We start from the raw sequence: 21,232 nt of genomic DNA, 5'->3' as shown, positions 1-21,232 counted from the left end.
GAGGCTTAAGAGGTTTGTACAAGGACTCCGAGACGGGGTGCGAGGCATCATGCAAGCCCTGGAGCTTCCCACCTCTGTCGTAGCCTTCCGAGCGACGGTACTCGTGGGATATTCTTCAGGGATAGAGCTTCTGAAGTCTTGACGGAGGAACCGACCCCTGGTCAGAAGAGGAAGGTTGAGCAGAAAGCTTTGGGATCTCCGCAGAAAGTCCAGAGTACAAGCAGGTCAGTAGGGCATGCTCAACGATAGACTACGACTTTAGAAGGAGTTTAGAAGGAAAGGCCGATATGCAAGTCTTGCGGAAAGCGTCATTGGGGACGTTGTCTGATTGGCACAGAGACATGCTTCAGATGTAAACAAGTAGGGCATACGGAAGACCAATGCCCTAGTAGTACTTCTGGAAGTGGGGGGGTCAGCCCTCGAATTCGTATCAGGGAAGTTCGAGCCGACATCAGCAGTAGGGTCGGGTCTATACCACCAGTCGTCGGGAGGCTGAGCACTCGAGAACAGTGGTGACAGGTACACTCCCAATCTTGGGGCACTATGCCTTAACATTGTTTGACTAGGGCTTGTCCCACTTTTTCATTTCGTCATTGTTTGTAAAGCATGCCATATTAGTTTTGGAGCCTTTGGGCTATGTTTTTTCAGTGTCTACACCATCGAGAGAAATTATGATAGCTAGTGAAAAGATAAAAGCATGTCAGTTAGAAATCTTGACGTGACTCTGATAGTATTAAACATGTACGATTTCAATGTAACTATAGGCATGGATTTATTGGCTGCCAACCATGCTAGTATAGATTGATCTCGTAAGGAGGTAAATTTTAACCCCCTTAGAAAAGCCAACTTTAATTCAAAGGGGCCGGGACAGTAGTTTTGCCCAAGGTGATTTCAGCAGTTAAGGCCAAGAGGTTGATTAGCCAAGGTGTCTGGAGTATATTAGCTAGCGTAGTTGACACAATGGAAACTGAGGTTGCAATAACCTCTGAACCAGTTGTGAGAGATTATCCTGATGTATTTCTGGAAGAATTTCCAAGATTGCCTCTATCAAGGGAGATTGATTTTACGATTGAACTAGAGTCAGACACTATTTCTATATCCAAAGCTCCGTACAGAATGGCTCTAACAGAATTGAAAGAATTAAAGGTTCAATTGCAGGAACTGCTTGATAAAGGGTTTATGGGACCTAGTGTTTCCTCATGGGGTACACCAGTATTGTTTGTGAAGAAAAAGGATGGGGTCATTACGTTTATACATAGATTACAGGAAGTTGAATAAGGTGACCATTAAGAATAAGTACCCCCTTCCTAGAATCGATGTCCTGTTTGACCAGCTATAGGGTGCTCCCGTATTCTCCAAGATTGACCTACGGTCAGGTTACCATCAGTTGCGAATCAGGGACAACGATATTTCGAAGACTGCATTCCGATCTAGATATGAGCATTACGAGTTCATTGTAATATCTTTTGGTCTGACCAATGCTTCAGCGGTATTCATGGATTTGATGAACCATGTGTTCAAGGACTTCCTAGACACCTTTGTAATCATTTTTATTGATGACATTTTGGTATACTCCAAGATAGAGGCAGAGTATGAGGAATATCTTAGGAAGGTCCTAGGAATACTGCGGGAAAACAAATTGTATGCAAAGTTTTCTAAGTGCGAGTTCTGGTTACGGAAGGTGTCCTTCCTTGGGCATGTGGTCTCGAAGGACAGGGTTTCAGTGGATCCAGCTAAGATTGAAGCCTTACCAATTGGCCTCGCCCTACGACGGTCAGTGAGGTGCGTAGTTTATTGGGTTTGGCTGGATACTATCGTAGGTTTGTAGAGAATTTCTCCAGCATGGCCATGCCGCTGACCCAACTAACCAGAAAGGGAGCCTCGTTTGTTTGGAGCAAAGCGTGTGAGGACAGTTTTCAGGACCTCAAGCAGAGGTTGGTTTCAGTCCTGGTTCTCAACCGACCAGACGAACCTCAGGGAACTTCGTGATTTACAGTGATGCTTTCAAGAAGGTTTGGTTGTGTGCTCATGCAACATGGTAGGGTGGTCGCCTATGCCTCCCACCAGTTGAAGAACCATGAGCGCAACTATCCTACCCACGACTTGGAATTGGCAGCGGTAATGTTTGCCCTGAAGATCTGGAGACACTACTTGTATGGGGAAAAGATCCAAGTGTTTACCGACCACAAGAGTATGAAATACTTTTTCACCCAGAAGAAGTTAAACATGAGGCAATGCAGGTGGCTCAAGTTAGTAAAGGATTATGACTGCGAGATCTTCTACCACCCAGGTAAGGCGAATGTGGTAGCCGATGCTCTCAGTCGAAAGGTAGCTCATTCGGCCGCCTTGATCACTAAGCAGGTTCAGTTGTGTAGAGACCTGGAACGAGTAGAGATTGCGGTGGCAGTGGGGGAAGTCACTTCGCAGCTAGCCCAGTTGACAGTGCAACCAACCTTGAGGCAGCGGATTATTGATGCTCAGCAGGGTGATCCTGACTTGGTTCAGAAGTGTCGTCAGGCAAGGTCAGGTCAGGCAAGTGAATTTTCTATGTCAGTGGACAAGAGTCTTTTGTATCAAGGACGGTTGTGCGTCCCAGCAGATGATGGCTTGAAAAGGGAACTGTTGACGGAAGCTCATAACTCTCCATTCTTGATGCATCCAGGTAGTACCAAAATGTACCAAGATGTAAAACGGTATTACTGGTGGCCCAATATAAAAAGGGAGATAACTGAATATGTCAGTAGATGTTTAGTCTATCAGCAGGTGAAGGCCCTGAGGCAAAAGGTAATAGGCTTGTTACAACCTTTGGATGTGCCAGAGTGGAAATGGAAGAGAGTGGCTATGGATTTTATTACGGGGTTGCCCAGGACAGCGAAGGGTTTCTCGGTGATCTGGGTTGTGATAGACAGACTCACCAAGGTGGCACATTTTATTCCAGGAAAGCCCACTTACGCGGTGAGTAAGTGGGCTCAGTTGTACATGAAGGAGATAGTAAGGTTGCATGGTGTGCCAATGTCAATTGTGTCCGACAGGGACCCTCGTTTCACCTCCAGTTTTTAGAAGAGCCTCCAGGCAGCGTTAGGGTTGCGGTTGAACTTCAGTACAACGTTTCACCGCCAAACTGATGGGCAAACAGAACGTTTAAATTAGACATTGGAGGACATGTTGCGCGCTTGTGCGTTAGAATTCTCAGAGAGTTGGGACTCCCACTTACATTTGGAAGAGTTTGCTTATAATAACAGCTATCAGGCTACCATTGGTATGTCGCCGTTTGAAGCTCTTTATGGAAGAGGTTGCAGGTCTCCTATTTGCTAGGGCGAGACTGGGGATAGGAAACTGGTAGGGATTGAGTTAGTGGAGTTGTCGAATGAAACCATACAGAAAATTAGGGCCAGAATGCTAGCAGCACAAAGTAGACAGAAAAGTTACGCGAATGTTAGGTGAAAAGATTTAGAGTTCGAAGCAGGCGACAAGGTGTTCCTGAAAGTGTCACACCCCTCCTAGATTACCCTTTTAATTTGGAAAAGGATATGATCGTTGTAGTTACTAGCCCTACTGCCAGCACCTACCACCAAAACTTTCTAATCTAAATACTAACCTATTTAAAACATTAATAGTATACGCATACAACAAGCCTCCTTGAGGTTGTATAAATATTATATAAACACATGCATACAGCCATGGCATAACATTTGCGGAAAAAATATTCACATATGGCCCAAACATTTCTAACAAAGCCTTAGCCCCTCTTAAAACATGTGCACATAAACATACCATCAACCTAAGTTCTTCTAAATAAGCCAGGCCTTTCAGTGGCAAGAAGCAGCAGGATCAACCTTGAGGAATCTAACTGCTACCTGAAAAAGGGGAAACACAGAAAATTTATGAGCTAGTAGCCTAGTGAGTGACTATAGAATCACATTACATCACTATAAACATGTAAATATACTGATGAATATCTCAAGCAACTTTCTCTAAATGTAGCTTTAAACCATTCTTAGACATCATTAAACATCATTATTCCTTAGTTAAGAACAAGCCTATAACGCTCTAGCTCCCAACGTCTATTACTGGCCAAGAGACTTATACTTCAGCCTCCCTTTGATGGTGTATGGCCTAGGAGACCCATACTTTGGCCTCCCATTTAGAACTACCTACGTGCACGTGGAGTTTTCTAAGTATCGTCAATACCTTAGGTACTATTACCCAGATACCTTCTCCATTTCCTTCAGTATCGGGTTATTTCGTAGCATCAAATTAAGTTTCATTGCATGTCATTTACACAAGAACTCAATCTATCATAGCCTTCCTCTAGGAAGCATATTTTAACATTAGAAACTTAACTTTTGTAATGATTTCACAACATACCTTGGCCTGTGTTAAACATATACAAGCCGGGAAAAATACGTTAAGCTATTCATTAACCATTTGTTGCTTGAGGGAGTATAAATTCACCATTAACATCACTGTAACTTACTTGGCCTTATATGCATAAGTATTGAAAACATTAAGTTCACTTAGTCACTCACAGCTCGTCGGGGCTCTTAACGGTTTATACGCCTCTCCTAGCTCTTATTGGCCTGAAAGAACACAATTCCCGGTTAAACTACTTAGATTTCTTAGCAAAATACCTTAAATAGTTCATTTACTAATGGAACTTTCATCAACAAAGACAGCATTACTAGCGAGATAATCATCATGAGTGAATTCATCCTCATGAGCGAGATCCTCATCATGAGCGAGATCAAGCTTTTTTTAGCAACATTTTCATCCTAGCAGTACTCACCTCTTCTAACAAACTTGGCTTCCTCACCAGCGAGATTCAACCCTCATTTCTAGTGAGATTTCCTCCTTGAGCGAGATACTCATCACAAAATCAGCGAGATCCTCATCCTCCTCATCTCGCTCTCGCTCTCCACGGTGAGCTGTTTGCTTGTTCTTCCCAAGCAGTTGTCTGCTTCTGCATAGATTCTCTGTTTCAATTTCAAAAATTCATAACTCAAAATCCAAAACTCGTTGCAAGGAACTTCCTTTTATAAACTTGTTTATAATTGAGCTACTTTTTTACCTTAAAACTGTAGCAAAAAATTCCTTATAGTTTGGCCTGGAGCTTCCAATCTTCACCTCGAGCCTTGATTAATCTGAGATTCTGCCTCCTCTGCAAATTCTTCACTTCTTATTCTCCTCCTCCTGCAATCTTCTCCGGCAAGACAACCTCGAAAACTAGATTCTCTCCGCTTTCAAATGGCACCAATTTCACTAAATTTGCTCATGCCAATTGCTGAAACCATACTTTTGAAGTTCCTCTTCCTTTTAATCTTTCTGATGCCTCCTGAGTTCAAGGATTAAACCGTCATGTCACCCCCACATTTAGTGCCTCCAGCCAAAGCCAATAAATGAGCTTCCTCATTTAATATGTTTTTCTTTTTCTTTCTTCACAACTCCTATAAATAAACATAGATTTCTAATTGTTAAGTATTTAATATAACATTCCCTTGACTAGACATGCTTATCTAGGAAACTTAGAGTTTGGGGTTTACAGAAAGTGGCGCTGATGAAGGGTGTCCTGAGATTTGGGAAGAAGAGTAAGCTAAGTCCATGTTTTGTAGGGCCATTCGATATTTTGGAGCGAGTTTGGAGTTTATAGAAAGTGGCGCCGATGAAGGGTGTCTTAAGATTCGGGAAGAAGGGCAAGCTAAGGTCGCTTTTTGTAGGGCCATTCGAGATTTTGGAGCAGGTCGGTTCTGTGGCTTACCATTTGGCCTTGCCATCGTCCCTCTCCACGGTCCATAATGTATTTCATGTCTCCATTTTGAGGAAGTATTTAATGGACCCATCGCATATGGTGGACTTTGAGCCCTTGCAATTGAATGAAAACTTGAGTTACAAGAAGAAGCCCGTGCAAGTTGTGGCCAGGGAGGTGAAAGTTTTGTGCAGCAAGGAGGTGTCACTGGTGAAGGTTCTGTGGCAGAATCATCAAAGTTTGAGGAAGCTACTTGGGAGCAAAAAGGACAAGATGAGAACACTTGCTTCCAGAGCTCTTTCAGGATTAAAACTTTCGAGGAACGAAGTTTATTAAAGGGGGGGAAGAGTGTAACGCTCCAAGGGGGAGAAAAAAAAGGGGAAAAAAACAAAAAAGAAGGGCATGGTTGGCTATTTTGAGAATAAGGAGTTAGGGTTTTAAAAATGGGGGGGGGGGGGGGGGGGAGGGGGGCTTGGGTTGTGTGTAAAAAAAAAAAAAAAATTCTTTTTCTTTTCTTCTTCTTATTCCTCCTCCAGCGCCCCCCCTTATTTTCTTTTATTTTTTTTACTCCAGTCGTTATGAGTCTTCCGATCCGCCCGCCGCTCGACCTGACGCAGGTCGTCCGTCCGAGCTGCGTGAGCCCCTTCCACGGTCGCTCAAGCCACATATCCCAGCCGCGACCTGCTCCTCTTCCGCGCCACCTAGCCGAAGCTTGATCTCCGACGCGGCAACGACGCCTCCTCCGCTGCTCGATCGTGGGCCTCCCAACGCGATCATCTTCATCGTCAATTGCGCCGCCGTCGACCGTGGGTTCCAGCCACACCGAAGTTTTTTTTTTCCCTTCCAGCGCCATTCTCTATCCACCGTTTGTCATCAGCCGAGTGGTCTGTTGGGGGTAAGTTGTTGTCACTGTTTTGTTGGCAGCTCAATGTCATTTAGGGATTCTTGGGCCTAAGTTAACGTTCACTTATGATTTTTGCTTTTGGTTTCAGGAGTGTGTGTCGGTAAAGGAAGTCCTCGAGCGGAGTAGGGTCTTGTTTTAGACAGTGGGTTATCCTGAGGTAAGTGGTTTACTGCTGGTTGCCCTAGGATGTTGTTAGGCCTGTGAAACTGTGATGAAACCTGCTATGGGTTTTGTGCTGAATTCGATGTGTTGAATTTGAAGTATTCTTGCTGTGATGAATTTGGATGTAAGGATTAAAGGATACTGTGATAAGGTTGAAGCATGGATATAATGTGTTAAGGCTAGTTACATAATGTGTTAAGGCTTGATGTTGAGTACTAACGTATGAGTTATGTGTACGAGTTATGGGTAAGTATTGATGTATGGGTCATGAGTAGACTGAAACAGTTGATTGAAATATGGGGAACAATGTTAAAGTTTAATGTTGAGTCATGACCTTGATTGCATGCTTATGTTTAATTATGTACTGGATGTTTGTAAGCTTATGTCCATAGAAGATTTTAGTGATTGTTAGTGTACCATTGGGCCATGCACATCGCATGTGTGAGCCTTTGGGCCACACCCTATGTTTATGTACGGTATCCTTTTTGGGATCACCACTTGTAATTATGCAGTGACCTTTGAGTCATTACTTATGAAAGTGTGCCTTCGGGTTCGCCCCTTATGCATATGCCTATGCCTATGTTTATGATGCCTTTGGGCATTTTTGGTCCAATGGATAAACTAATATGTCATTGAGTGGGCCCAGTAATGAGCCACTTACTGAGTATATTTTTTTATACTCACCCTTTTCTCTCTCTATTTTTCAGATAAGAGTAATGACAGACTGACGCATGACAAGAGAGATCCGTGACCTGGCCATTAGGATGTTTCACTACTTCTGCATATAGTATTATATTCTGAATTCTGGTTTAGGAGTTAGGCATCTTTCACTTTTATGCAAAATATATCAATTTTATTATTTAATTTCAAACAGTTGTTTTAGTAGAAGTTAGGGGTACCCCACCTAGTAAATTATTTTATTTTATTTTGCTTTAGTTTTATTCATTATTATTTAATTATGTTTTTCCATCGTTGCTCGTTTGAGCATTATTAAATAAAATCTTGGCTCTTTAATTTGATGATTTAAAAGACATTGTACAAATGAGTCCATGCATGCATGAAGTAGCATCCTAGAATATTCTAGGGAACTAGGGTCGTTACAAATTGCCTGAGTGGATATTTATTGAAAGAAGAATATCAAAATAATCCAATATGTTCGTGTGTTTTTATAACGAAATCACAATTAAGATTTGATATTATAACTGTATATGTTGATGATTTAAATATAATTGGAACTCCTGAAAAGTTTTCAAAGGCAATAGAGCATCTTAAGAAATGATTTAAGATGAAAGATATCGGAAAAACAAATATTTTTCATTGGTTTGCAAATTGAGCATATAGCAAATGAGATATTTATCCATCAGTCAACTTAAACGGAAAAACTTTTGAAAAGTTTTTAAATGGACAAAACACATCTATTGAACATTCCAATGGAAGTTCGTTCACTAGATGTGAAAAAAAAAAGTATTTTGATGTTGGGATAATGAAAAATAACTTATTGGTCCTGAAGTACCATATCTTAGTACAATTGGTGCACTTATGTATCTTGCTAATAATATATTGTCAGGTATTGCATTTTTAGTAAATTTATTAGCTAGATATAGTTCTTCTCCAGCGAAAATACATTGGAATGAAGTTACGCATATACTTCGTTATCTCCAAGAACTATCGATATGAGTTTGTTTTATTAAAAAAAAAATCAATTTTTAATATTGTTGGTTATGCAGATTATGAATATTTATTTGATCTACACAAAACTAGATCTCAAACAGGTTATCTATTCATATGTAGAGGAATTGTTATATCATGACGATCAATAAAACATACCATAATTGTTAATTTCTCAAATCATGCTGAAATTATTGCAATTCACGAGGTAAGTCGTGAATGTGCATGGCCAAGATCAATAATTCAACACATTTGTAGAACACGTGGTTTGTCTTCTAGTAAAATTCTTCTAGCAATATTATACAAAGACAACACAACATGCATAACCCAGATTAAAAGAGATTGAACAAAACACATTTCACCAAATCTTTTATACACTCATGATTTTAAAGAAAATGACACGACAAATTTGTTTGAAGGATAACCTATTAGACTTATTTAAAAAATCATCACCAACTGTAACATTTGAAAAATTGGTACGTAATATTAGAATGAAGCGCCTCAGAGATATATGTAATGTTTTCATGAAAAGAGTAAATATATTGTATTATTTAGAAGCATTAGGTTATATGAAATATGTATTTTTTTTCCCCTTTCACTAGGTTTTTTTCCTACTAAGGTTTTAATGAGACATATTTCATATATATGTATGAGCATCTAAGAGGGAGTATTATAAATATTATAAAAATAGATGAAGCAATGTGTCAATTTTCATGTTGTCCACGTGTTTTGTAATTATTGATGCTTGGTGTGCATGTTGCAACTTATCCTTCCTGCCAATTGCCTATAAATAGTGGCGTTTGGTGGTTTTAAATAACACACAATATTGATGAGAAGTTCCACTTCAAACTTCCATTTTAATATTTTTTATTTACACAATTTCTCATATTTCTCACATTATATTATATTTTTTTCATATCTATGCCTCAATTTCACGACAGTTATAAACACATATCTATTTCAAAATTTTGTGGACTAAAAAGGTAATATTCTCGTATTCTTTTAATTTAAAATATAACAGGATTATTAATTTTTTTTAAATATTTTAAACATATTCTTACAACTAACATATCGTTTAGTAACAATCTTATTTTTAATTTTTAAAATTAAGACTAATTAATATTTCTCCTACCTCTAAATTAAGTTCTTTTGAATTGATATGTATTTTCTACCCATATTTTTAAAAATCAAATCAGTTTCTAAAAAATAAAAAATTATTATTTTTAAAATTCGACCAAAAATTCAATATTAAACTTACTAAAAATGTAAATCATGATAAAAAATTGAAAAAATAGAGTTAATTTTTTTAAAAAATCAATAACAACAAACGAAATAATTATTGAGGTCTAAAACGATATATTTTAAAAAATCAATCTATCAAATACACATATTTTTTAAATTTCGAGACAAAAAATGATGCTAGTATGAATATAACTAAACTTATTTATTCCATCAACTTTTAGATCTGGGTTTCGATTCAGATCACTTCACAAATAGTAAAAAAAAAAAAAGAAAAAAAAACTTAAAAAATATATTAAAAAAAAGAAAAAACATATAGATGGAGGTCACCGATAACCACGCCACGAGGACCGCCAGAAGTCGCCCATGCGGGTGGCTTCGCGGCACTGAACAAACGATTCATAGATAGACGTAGACTACACATTGACCCTTTTAACTCCATGGTCTAGTTAGCCACTGACTCTTCCTTCAACGCCTGCCGTCTCCTCTCTCTTCCTTCCTGCAGGCTTTATTTATTCATTTTTCACAATATCTCCCATTTTCTTAATCTCCTCCCGAATCCTTGTCTTCTCATCCCTTGATTCCCTTCCACTTCTCTCCCATGGTGTCCAACTAGCCGGCAACATTCATTCCCTTTCACCCACTCTGCAATGTTGAAGCTATTATCCTCATCTCCTCGCATTTTCATCTTCATCTTCATCTTCATCTGCTCTCCGCCGTTGCTTCCTTCCACCGCTCTTCCCCTCTCCGACTCCGATCTTCTGCTTCTCGCTAACGCTACCCTTCAGTCCAATAATGTATCGGTTCCGAGGAATAAGGAAGGTAGTTTTGCTGACATCATTGATCGTGCTTTGGAGAATGAGTTCAAGGAGAATGACCAGAATGAAGGTTAGTAGATCTTAGATCTTGTTTCTTCACTCGTTTGTGTTAGGGTTTTCGTTAGTTTGATGTAGCAAATTGCGGTTATAGTGCCGAATCCAAGTTAATTGTGGTATGCGGTAGTGTTCAAACGGTTTTCTGTTTGCTACATAAGGCCCTGGGAGTAGGATGAAGTAGATTACTAATTTTTGATCTGGTGTGTTTCAATTTTGTAGATATTAGATACGGAATTTCTTTGCTTAGCAAGAGGATGCTAGTACGAGATTTGTCTGTAATTACGATTGCTGCTGTATGAATTATTCTCTTTATCTGCTTGGTTTGAGCTTTTCAATTTTATTATTTAGATCAACGCCTATCGATCCCGTTTGTTATTTTTATTATTCTATTACTCATGTTTTTTTTTTTTTAATTTTCAAATAATTTGAGAAAGTTGTTCAATACGATCGTTGGTGGTTTCATTATTGCTGCTCGTATGATGTTAATATCTTCTATCTTCTGTTTGAGTAATCTGAGGACTTTTTTCTCTCTTGCATTTCAGCAATTGATGCAGGAAGCTTCAACAACAGTGTAGCAGAGCAGCAGGTTGGTAGTGATGTGTTTTGTTAATGTAGTAACCATTATTTTTAAGAACTTTTGAGCACAACATGTTAAATATGGATTTTATTCGCATTTTGAATGAGTGAAATTAACTATTTCAAACATACGGGCACAATAATGTGCTGATTTGGCCCTCATTGATTGGCGTTGTTAATCAGGCAACTCTGGAGACTGTGGCAAGGGTAAAGTCAAAGAAAAATGATACGAAAGAGGAAAAGTATATGCCTCTTACTTTAGTATTACATTTCACTTTCAGGCCATGCTACTGGATTAAGCGTGCACTTCCTTAAACATTTGTGTTTCTAATTTAGGTTTCAGCTTCAAAACGTTTTCAATTTGGACAGTGATAATAGAGCTGAAGATACTCCTACATTGATTGATCGAAAGGTATAGGTATTTCATTTTATGTATTTTGTGCCAGATGTTCATTTTGTGCTCGGAGGTAGCTGAAACCTTTTTTTCCTTCTTTTTCCCAGGACAACGTCTTTATAATATCTAACTTCAAGTCTAAATATCCAGTGCTACAATTAGACTTGAGGTATGCTTTTATTTGATACAATTGTTTCTCAATTAATGACTGATATTAACTTCTGATTTTATGAGTTGACAGATTGATCTCTGATTTGGTAATCGTAATTGTCTCTGCAACTTGTGGTGGCATTGCCTTCGCATGTGCTGGACAACCAGTATGATTACTTTTTACCTAAGCTATTTGATTGTGAATAACAAGTCTAGGATGTGATCTGATTTCCATGATATAGACAATCCAATATATATGTAACCTGTGTTATATTTTATCAGGTTATAACTGGATACCTTCTAGCAGGATCTATTATTGGACCTGGAGGGTTTAACTTTGTCAGTGAAATGGTTCAGGTACGTTGCTCCTGAAGCTATCATTTATGGTTTTTCCTGGGCTCTTTTTTCCTCTTCCCAAAAATTGGAAGATAACAATTACATTTGGCATGTTATTTTGGGTGCATGTCCACTCTATATGTTTTATACTTGTCTTCAAGTAGCTCATCTGAGAAGATTAGGTGCAGAGTTCTTATCTCTTCATGAGATCTTCTCAGATGTATAGTATAATAAGTACCCATCCCTCTAGTCTTATTTGTGTGTGTGTGTGTGTTTTAACTCCAATGAATTTGTTTCATATCCATTGTTCAAATGGCGAGCAATGAATTATGAACCAGTAGAGAAATATCTCTCTCTCTCTCTCTCTCTCTCTCTATATATATATATATATATATATATATATATATATATATGTTTAATATTGTTTACTTATTGATCCTAACCAACAGGTCATGGTAAAAGAATAATATATGGATTTTGAATTATTTTCTAGAATGCACGAGAAAGTGGAAGCTAATTATTTTTGTGTGCATTGGCCTTTTAACCAAATTTCTTTAAGTTGATTCTAATCTGTTAGGTCTATCGGCAGGGGTCAATTAGTCATTAGATGATTAGTTGTTATGAAAAGTTTGTTATAAAAAGCATGAGTTAGGGAAGTTGGTATTTTCCATTAAAGAACAAACATTTTTAAATTTTTTATTTTTTATTTTTAATTGAAGAGAGGTAGCCGTCTCAAAAGATATCACTCTGGCACTATCTTTCTGGATTTTACTTCTCTGACGTTGTTTTATTTATGAAAATCATTCTGTTATAAATGCATGCAAAATGTATTTGTTTCTTGTGATGGTTATTGAGAGAGAAAAAAAGACGTTTGTGTTGATTTATTTTCATGTGGCCTTTACCAACAACCGCGTCCTTTCTTTCATCCTCAAGTTCCTTCTTATTGATTTCTGTGATTAGGTTGAAACGGTAGCTCAATTTGGTGTAATTTTTCTTCTTTTTGCACTGGGTTTGGAGTTTTCAACAGCTAAGGTCAGTCTTATTTCCATTGAAGGTCATTCATAGATGTTTATAAAATCACAATACATTTGCTAAGCCCAATGCTATGTTTTAGCTTCGAGTTGTTCGTGCCGTTGCTGTTCTTGGTGGTCTGCTCCAAATTTTCCTGTTTATGTGCCTCAGTGGGATCACAGCCTCGGTAATAACTAGTGCTTCTATGTATTATTTCCTTTTTCCTATTAGCAGCAAATTCAGATGATCTTGTGTTGTTGACTATCCTACTTTTTGCCTGTTGAGTCAATTAATTTGGATCCTGCTCTATGCATTGGTTCTAACGCTTACCTTCACTATTGTGTTGTTGACGGTGTGAATCACGATACGTTTGGCGTTCTTGTATTGTCGCCCCCTATTTTTCTAATGCTCACCACTCATAGGACTCGTTTCCTTCACTTTAACTACATTGGTTGTGAATCTTTTCCTTTTTTGGCAGTCATGTGGTGGGAGTGCTTCTGAAGGAGTTTTTGTTGGAGCATTCCTATCAATGTCCTCAACAGCAGTGGTAGAATATTGATAACATTTTGAATGCATGTGTAGCAACGTTCACTGGCATGTTTTATGGCCTATGTTCTTGCCTGTATGATAAAATAACTATCGTCTCGAATTGTAGGTGCTGAAGTTTTTGATGGAGAAGAACTCGACTAATGCTCTTCATGGACAAGTCACAATTGGCACCCTTATTTTGCAGGTAGTACTTCTTCTTCTTCTTCTTTTTTTTTTTTTTTGTTTTTTTGTTTTGTTTCTTTTCTTCATGTAATCTTGACCTCTTAAGGAATTTTTTTTTACCTAACCCATAATTTTCCTTGGCTTTGCAGGACTGCGCTGTTGGGTTACTGTTTGCTCTGCTTCCAGTGCTAGGTGGGAATTCTGGTATTCTTCAAGGAGTAATATCCATGAGTAAAGTGTACGTATAAATAGGATTTTTTTTTACACATGAGCATACCTTCAAATCTTGTTATGTTGGCAACTAAACATAGTAGGATCAAATGGTTGTCTCATCTCATGAGAATATTCAAGGTGCTTGCAAGTTGGCTTGTGGACACTTGCGCATTTTAAAAAAATAAAAATAAAATAGTAATTTAAATTCTTGGGCTTAATGCTATTGGAGGTGTTCTTTTCAGAACACTTTAAGAATGGACCGGAGAGTTATCTAAAATGTTTGGAATGAGGGAGGTCTGAGATATTTCTGTTTTGATTACAAACTTGTGGAGCTGAAAGGTTCAGTTTAAGCACCTTTGAGTTTGTGAATGCCATTCCTTCTTGTGAGATAATTGTTTATTACAAAAGTAGAGGGAAATTAGGTGCATAAAACCATATTGTCCATTTACTATCAGAAGCGCATGGAACTAGCTTTTATGCCTTTTGCAAATGGTTGGTCATTAAACTTATTCTTAATAAAGAAGATCAGGAACTAGATTTGTATGACATGTAGATTATGAGAGATTGTGGTGTATGAAACTTTTTTATTTATAAGGTTTTGTAATTCTCAATCAGGTTGGTGATCTTGGTTACTTTTTTGGTTGCTTTGTCAATTTTATCCCGTACATGTATTCCTTGGCTTTTAAAGTTGATGATAAGTCTATCATCACAGGTATGCTTTATTGCATAGATATATTTATTATTCTTGAAATTTATAAACCTGATTTAACAACTGGACAATTGGCAGAAGTTCAGATGCCTTTTCTAATTTATTTTTCTCTGCAGACCAACGAACTCTATCAATTAGCCTCAGTGGCGTTCTGCTTACTTGTAGCATGGGTTAGTATCTACTTTCTTTTTTCAATGTGAGTTTGATTTTATGCATGTGAAGGTGACATACTTTGAATTGTCATCATTTCTATCATTCAGGTTAGTAAGAACTTTATGGATAATAAGAACTTTGTTCTTTTTAATTAAAAACCAAGCTTCCATTTGGAAACATGAAGTTCATATAAGGGCATTTGAGAAGACATCCCACACAAGAGGAACCCTAACCTATAGATTAGTTACAAAAAGCCTTTGAAATTGAAACCAAAACATGAAAACGAACCAGAGACCAAATCTCACTAGGGTCCCTTTCCACCTCTAAGAATCCTACTATTCTACTCACCCCACAAATCCACAAAATAGTACACACCTCTGCAAGTCAGAAAAAGCGACCCTTCGTCCCCACGGGACGGGTTGAAAGCCTCTTTTCATTGAGGGTGCACCTTCCTTTTGTGGGTTGTTTTTTTTGTATGATCTTGTATTTTGTTTTTTTCTCCTTAATGAAAGTGGTTATTCTCATTGAAAAAAAGGAGAGCCCTAACCTACTAAAAAAATGCCCAACGGATTATGACATAAGGCCTTAGAGGCCACTGTTCACTAGGAGGTATTAAACTCAGTGTTTTTCCGAAGAATGCACCAATGACCGTTCAACCCCTAATGATCCTATTATTTGGTTCACACCAAATACATCTTCAAAAAAAATAAAAAATAAAAAAAAATAAAAAAAACAAAAACAAAAAACAAAAAAACAAAAAAACAAAAGAAAAGAGTTTTTCAAAGTACTTTCCCTTTATCCTTTTAAAGGGAGGGAACAACACAACTTCCTCTTATTGTGGCACCTTTTCTTCTTTTTTTTTTTCAAATTACAACTGTTTGAAGTATGCATACTTCGATGGGCATACCATGCCCATGTCTGATGAACTTGTATAATTTTATTGGTCGCAATATGATTGATTGAAGTTATTTTGCATGCACATTTCTTTTATCAACTGTTTTTACAATTTCAGTGTAGTGATAAGTTGGGGCTAAGTCTAGAATTGGGTTCCTTTGCTGCTGGAGTGATGATATCGACAACTGATCTTGCTCAACACACACTTGAACAAGTAAGGCATTCCATACTTTGTTTCGAAAGATGCACGAGTTAATTGTAATGTTACAAAAGCATGATGGTCTGGTCTTATATACACACATATTACATGCATATGAATGTATCATATATATGTGTGTGTGCATGTGTGCTTTAAATGTATGCTTTAGATGGATGGATGGATGTATGTATGTATATAAGGCGTTATTGCTATAGAAGATGTTTATTACTAGTATTTTTGGTGGGGGTTTCAAATGCAGCTTTCTATGGCCTTCAGAAAGTGGTATCACAAGATCTAAAGACTGGCTAATTAAGTTGATAGGAATGGGTGTGAAAAGAAATTAAAAAAAAAAAGGTTGACAGGAATTTGGAAGGGCAAGGTGAAGTTGAATAAGGGAATTTGATTCTTGCACTTCAATATAGACTACATGCTATGATTCTGTTTGAAATGTTTGTTTTTCTGTATCCCAAGACCAGTGTGTTGATTTCTATGGAGTGATTTTATAATTGATTGTCTACAGATAGAGCCTATAAGGAACTTTTTTGCGGCCCTTTTTCTTGCCAGCATTGGAATGCTGATCCACGTTCAATTTTTGTGGAACCATGTTGATATATTACTAGCAGCTGTTATACTGGTGATAATTGTAAAAACAATTGTAATTAGCACAGTGGTGAAGGGGTTTGGGTATAATAACAGGACAGCACTACTGGTAAGGTTATTTTACTATATCCGCCTCCATCCTTTGTTCACGATATGTTATAATTAGTGTTCTCTCTTCTGGATTTTGATTTGTGATGTGTAGGTTGGAATGTCTCTGGCTCAGATAGGAGAATTTGCTTTTGTTCTTCTCAGCCGTGCTTCTAATCTTCATCTAGTTGAGGTCAGTGCCATTATACTGCTTCTCAGGAAAAGCATGAAAAGAGATGCATGTAAGAAATTTTTTTCTCCTGTTAATCATAAATGACAATGCATGATCTCTGAGATCCTTAGGGGCTGTTTGGGTATAGGTTCAGACTTCAGTTTCTTAAGCAAAGACTTTAGTCTGGCCGTGGTGGGTTTAATTTGAGAGTTTAGAAAGTCTGCATTGAAGAAAATTGTGTTTGGTGTACAAGTTTATGAAAACTATATGTTAAACAAAGCATTGGGACTCGAATCTACTCAAGTTTCTCAAAAACAAAATATATTTCTTATTATTCAAATATGACTAAGTCCAAAGTTTTTTTAACAAGAAACAAGCCACTTCATTAAGATAATGAAAGCTGATACAAGTGAAAGAAAGGAAACAAATGCTAGAGCAAAACACTAAAACATAACATAACAAGGATCAACAAGTGCACCAGGACATCTCAACTAGGTTGACACCTCCTTAGCACTCTCATCATCTCCTAACTCTTAAAGCAACGAGGCTTAAACTTAGAACTAAGTTGAAAGAAATCATGCTTGATACACAGGCTTACATCAAATGCGGAACTGAAAGATAAACTTAAAGCCAAAAACTAAGCTATTACAAAATCATGAAAGCGGAAAAATGAAGGCATTCCAATTGAGATTGATGTCTTGAATGGAGAAATCTTTAAATTCTTTTGCAAGGGAGCACCAAGAAGAGGTGTTGAGATGAGCGATATCAAATTTGAGGGGGCTAAGAGATACTTTATCATGAAACACTCTTTGATTCATTTCAAACCATAATTCTGATAACAAAACTTTTACTGTGTTGACCCAAAGTAATCTTGGCTTCTTCTTCAATTTTGGACCGATCAGGAGTTAGAAGCACATTATCCTTAAAATGATCAGGAGTTAGAAGCACATTATCCTTAAAATTAATATCGAAAACCCAGCTAACCTTGAAGCAGTTTAATAAACTAATCCAGCAGTTTTCTGCAAAAACACATTGGAAGAACAGGTGTGAAAGAGATTCTGAACTTACCAAACTTAGAATTTCTTTATAGAAATAATTTTTTTCTTAGAAGTTAGAACTGTTATTTTAATTGACTAGCTTCAAAATAAAGTACTTACTTTCTCCAGGTTGTTTTAAAATGATTGGTCAAAAATAAAATTCTATATATTTGTGATATTTTAATGTGATTAATTTTAAATTAAATTAAATATTGTGAATCAAATACTTCTTTTAATATGGCTAATTTTATCTTAAATATAATTTGTTTTACTATTTTTATTTAATTAAGTTTTAAAATAAAATACCGTTTACTTTTTTTTTACTTATTTTTCTCCTTGCGAAGGTTTACTTTCAGTACTTAATAAGTTACAATAAACTTCTCCAATTGGACAAAAGTGTTGAATAACTGAAAAAATGGAAATATTGTTAAGATCACTCAGTTATGTGTGCTTATCTTTTAAACTATTTAACAATATCAGTGATACAGAAATTTGGTGGTGTGCGTAACCCCAACCTCAGGAGCATTTATACTACCCAGTTAGGGCTTTAAACACCTCCATTATTTCTTTCTAGGAGTTCCAAATATACTTATCTTTTAAACTATTGTTACTTACACAATAAATGAAATATATATATATATATATACACATGCTGGATACTGATATTATGAAAATTTTCAGGGGAAACTGTATCTATTGCTTATTGGGACCACAGCTCTCAGTCTGGTGAGATGTAATTCATTTCTGCATGTGTGTGTGTGTGTGTGTGTATGTATGATGGCTTCATAGGTGTCATTCGTATGCTGCTGTAATAATCTATTACATTAGATTTCTTTTCTCAGCATGGTTTCTTATTAGATCTTTTTATTAGCTTATTTGGAGCTATCTGCTATAGTGTTGAGTTTTTTAAGTAACAAATGTACTCAAGAATTATGAATAATTTAGAAATAGTTGAAAGTATGCTGGCTGTTCTCCTATACGTTTGTTAGTTCAATTTGTCCTCAGAAAAACAAGAAATAGTTGAAAGTGATTTCTTCAATATGATTTGACAGAAGGAAGGTATTGTATTGGAAGTTAAGGCTAAAAGGATCAATAATTGCCTAAAAAACTGACTGCCAAAGTAGTTCATTTAAGGAGCCAACTAGGGGGGTGTGGGGGGCAAAAAATACAATGCCACAGATATACTCGGAAGAGTTATGACTTCTCAGTTTTCAAGAAGATTTTTGCGTTTCTTTCCTTCCATATAAATCACTAATAGTACTTATGGTGTTTGTTTTCCCAAAGCACTCTAGCTTTATCCTTGAGCCATGAACCAATCTAGATCTCAGAAAGTTCCGAGGCAGATCTAGAAAATCTTATGTGATTTGTAATACATACGACGTTAATGTTTTTTTGCATGAGCTTGTGTTTCACCATTATATTTATGATCAATCATCTCTAGAAATAAATTTCTGGATGGGGCATTTGTTACAATTTTGTGCAGGTGACAACTCCTTTTCTTTTCAAGCTGATACCTGCTGTTGTACATTTAGGCGTGCTATTGCGGTGGTTCTCTCCAGATAGTCTCGTTGAGGTACAAACATTTTACTTAAATCTAGCTTAATACACCACTATTTTCCTTGAATGTAATCAACTTGAACAAAATTGATCTTCATTTTCCCACGTGATAATTCAGATTGGATTTAAAGGCGACATCATCCGCTCAGACAGCGTAAAGCAGCGTGTTATGTTGATCGTCCAGGGACCTCACGATTCATGACACTGATTTTATGTCAATTGAAAATGAAACATCATTTTCTGCTGAAGAAGTCAAATTCTGGCCAGCTTTTCCCCATGTGCAAGTGAAGTCAATTGAACCACTCTGTATATTTGTTCATGTTTTTCTAGCCATATAAAAGCGTGTCCAGAATCAATCATTTTTTTTGTTACACTTAACTGACCATTAGATATGGAAAAATCAGATTAGAGAGAGTATTAGAGATGGATGACCAGTGAGGAGCCAGTACAATAGAGGAACTACTGTATTTGTCGTCTTCACTATGACCCGATTCTTTGTAAAATGTAATATAGTTTGGATATTTATAATGAAAATGGTACTGCACAAAATAATCACTTTACTTTTTTTGCAGTGTAAATATTGATTTTTACCAAGTTCCCATTTAATATCATCTGATTTCAGCCTTCCGTTGCTACTTCAAGATTCTTCATCAGATGGTCATCAGCAAAAGGGGAAAAAAAAAGCTCCAAGGCTGTAAGTTCATCGATTCCCTAAAAAAGACCATCTAATCCCATCAGTCTAATTGATTGAAAGAATTGGTTATAACCGTAACTTCAATATATTTTTCATTTGACCAACCTAACCAAAATGGGAGGATAGAATGATTAGGCTTCAGAAATAAGTTGAAAATAGAATCTTTTATGCACATATGGTTGCCGTAGAATAAGATTTTTCAACAAGAGATGGAAGAATTTATGTTTATATTTTGGGGATTTCAACTATTTTAACTCTTGTTTTATCTTTTTGGGCGTCTGGATGTTGATGATATAGTTGCAGGGAGTAAATGAGAGAATCCTTTATAGTTGAAATGTCACTATTTCTTAAGATTTTTCTGCAGGAACTGACATGTGCTATTGAATTTAATAGGTTAAAATATCATTTTGATTTTACGCTTTCAATTGTCTTAATTTAGTTCGTCTATTTTCATTAAATCTTAGTGGATATAGTCCTAGTTATTATAGTTGGGTTATAATTATTTATGTTTGGGATGTAGATTACTTTAGTTTGAGTTATAATAATGTGTTTGAGGTTAAATTATTTTAGCTTAGAAGAAAATAGTAAAGACTATAGCATAGAAAAAAATGATGAATGTAAAATAATAAAAACTAGCAAATAGTAAATACTATAACAAATGAGGGTTTTAAAATAGTGTTGACGTTGATAATTGGAAAATATAAAATAGTATTTTGGTTATTATAGTATTAGGATAGTCCTGGTTCTAAACATATCATTTGTCATTCAAATTTAATTTTGAAGTTTTATGTTTTTTTTCTTTAAAATAAATGAAATTTTAATATAGTTTTTTTTTTTGAAAAATCAAGATCAAATTAATATTAGGAACGTAAAAACATTTTGAACATTTGATGTTCAACTTTATAAAGTAGAACATAATATAAAGGAAAGGATTGAAATGATATTTTAACCATTTAACAATTAAAATGTACAATTCTCCATCTCTATTCTCTATCTAAGAACAGCATGGGACTTGTTCCCAATTATTATTATGTGCTTACAACCACAAAAATGTAAACAAACAGACAAATAAATAAATAAATATTAACATGAAAAGATTCTTTCCACATGAAGAGAAATGGTGATAGGTCTGACCTGAAAACAAAAAT

At 36.5% G+C, this 21,232-nt stretch overlaps 2 protein-coding genes across 2 annotated transcripts; both read left to right on the top strand.

Annotated features, from left to right (window-relative positions):
• The first annotated feature begins 5,659 nt into the window (after nt 1-5,659).
• LOC120076077 lies at nt 5,660-6,079 on the top strand. Its single transcript, XM_039029858.1, has one exon. It carries the CDS (start codon nt 5,660-5,662, stop codon nt 6,077-6,079), a length of 420 nt encoding a protein of 139 aa, XP_038885786.1.
• Nucleotides 6,080-10,068: 3,989 nt separating this feature from the next.
• On the top strand, nt 10,069-19,952 carry LOC120075657 (K(+) efflux antiporter 6). The gene is made up of 20 exons (XM_039029250.1): nt 10,069-10,604; nt 11,134-11,177; nt 11,351-11,409; nt 11,504-11,579; nt 11,669-11,730; nt 11,803-11,878; nt 11,994-12,068; nt 13,008-13,079; nt 13,162-13,245; nt 13,537-13,605; nt 13,714-13,791; nt 13,919-14,007; nt 14,598-14,694; nt 14,808-14,861; nt 15,857-15,952; nt 16,458-16,646; nt 16,740-16,817; nt 18,515-18,559; nt 19,317-19,406; nt 19,509-19,952. Exons 1-20 carry the CDS (start codon nt 10,367-10,369, stop codon nt 19,590-19,592), a joined length of 1,755 nt encoding a protein of 584 aa, XP_038885178.1. The 5' UTR covers nt 10,069-10,366; the 3' UTR covers nt 19,593-19,952.
• Nucleotides 19,953-21,232: the final 1,280 nt, after the last annotated feature.

The sequence above is a fragment of the Benincasa hispida genome, chromosome 4 (assembly GCF_009727055.1).
Source record: "Benincasa hispida cultivar B227 chromosome 4, ASM972705v1, whole genome shotgun sequence".
Taxonomy (NCBI): Eukaryota; Viridiplantae; Streptophyta; class Magnoliopsida; order Cucurbitales; family Cucurbitaceae; genus Benincasa; species Benincasa hispida.
The sequence above is the reverse complement of the archived record's forward strand: the minus strand, read 5'-3'. Positions and strand labels throughout refer to the sequence as shown.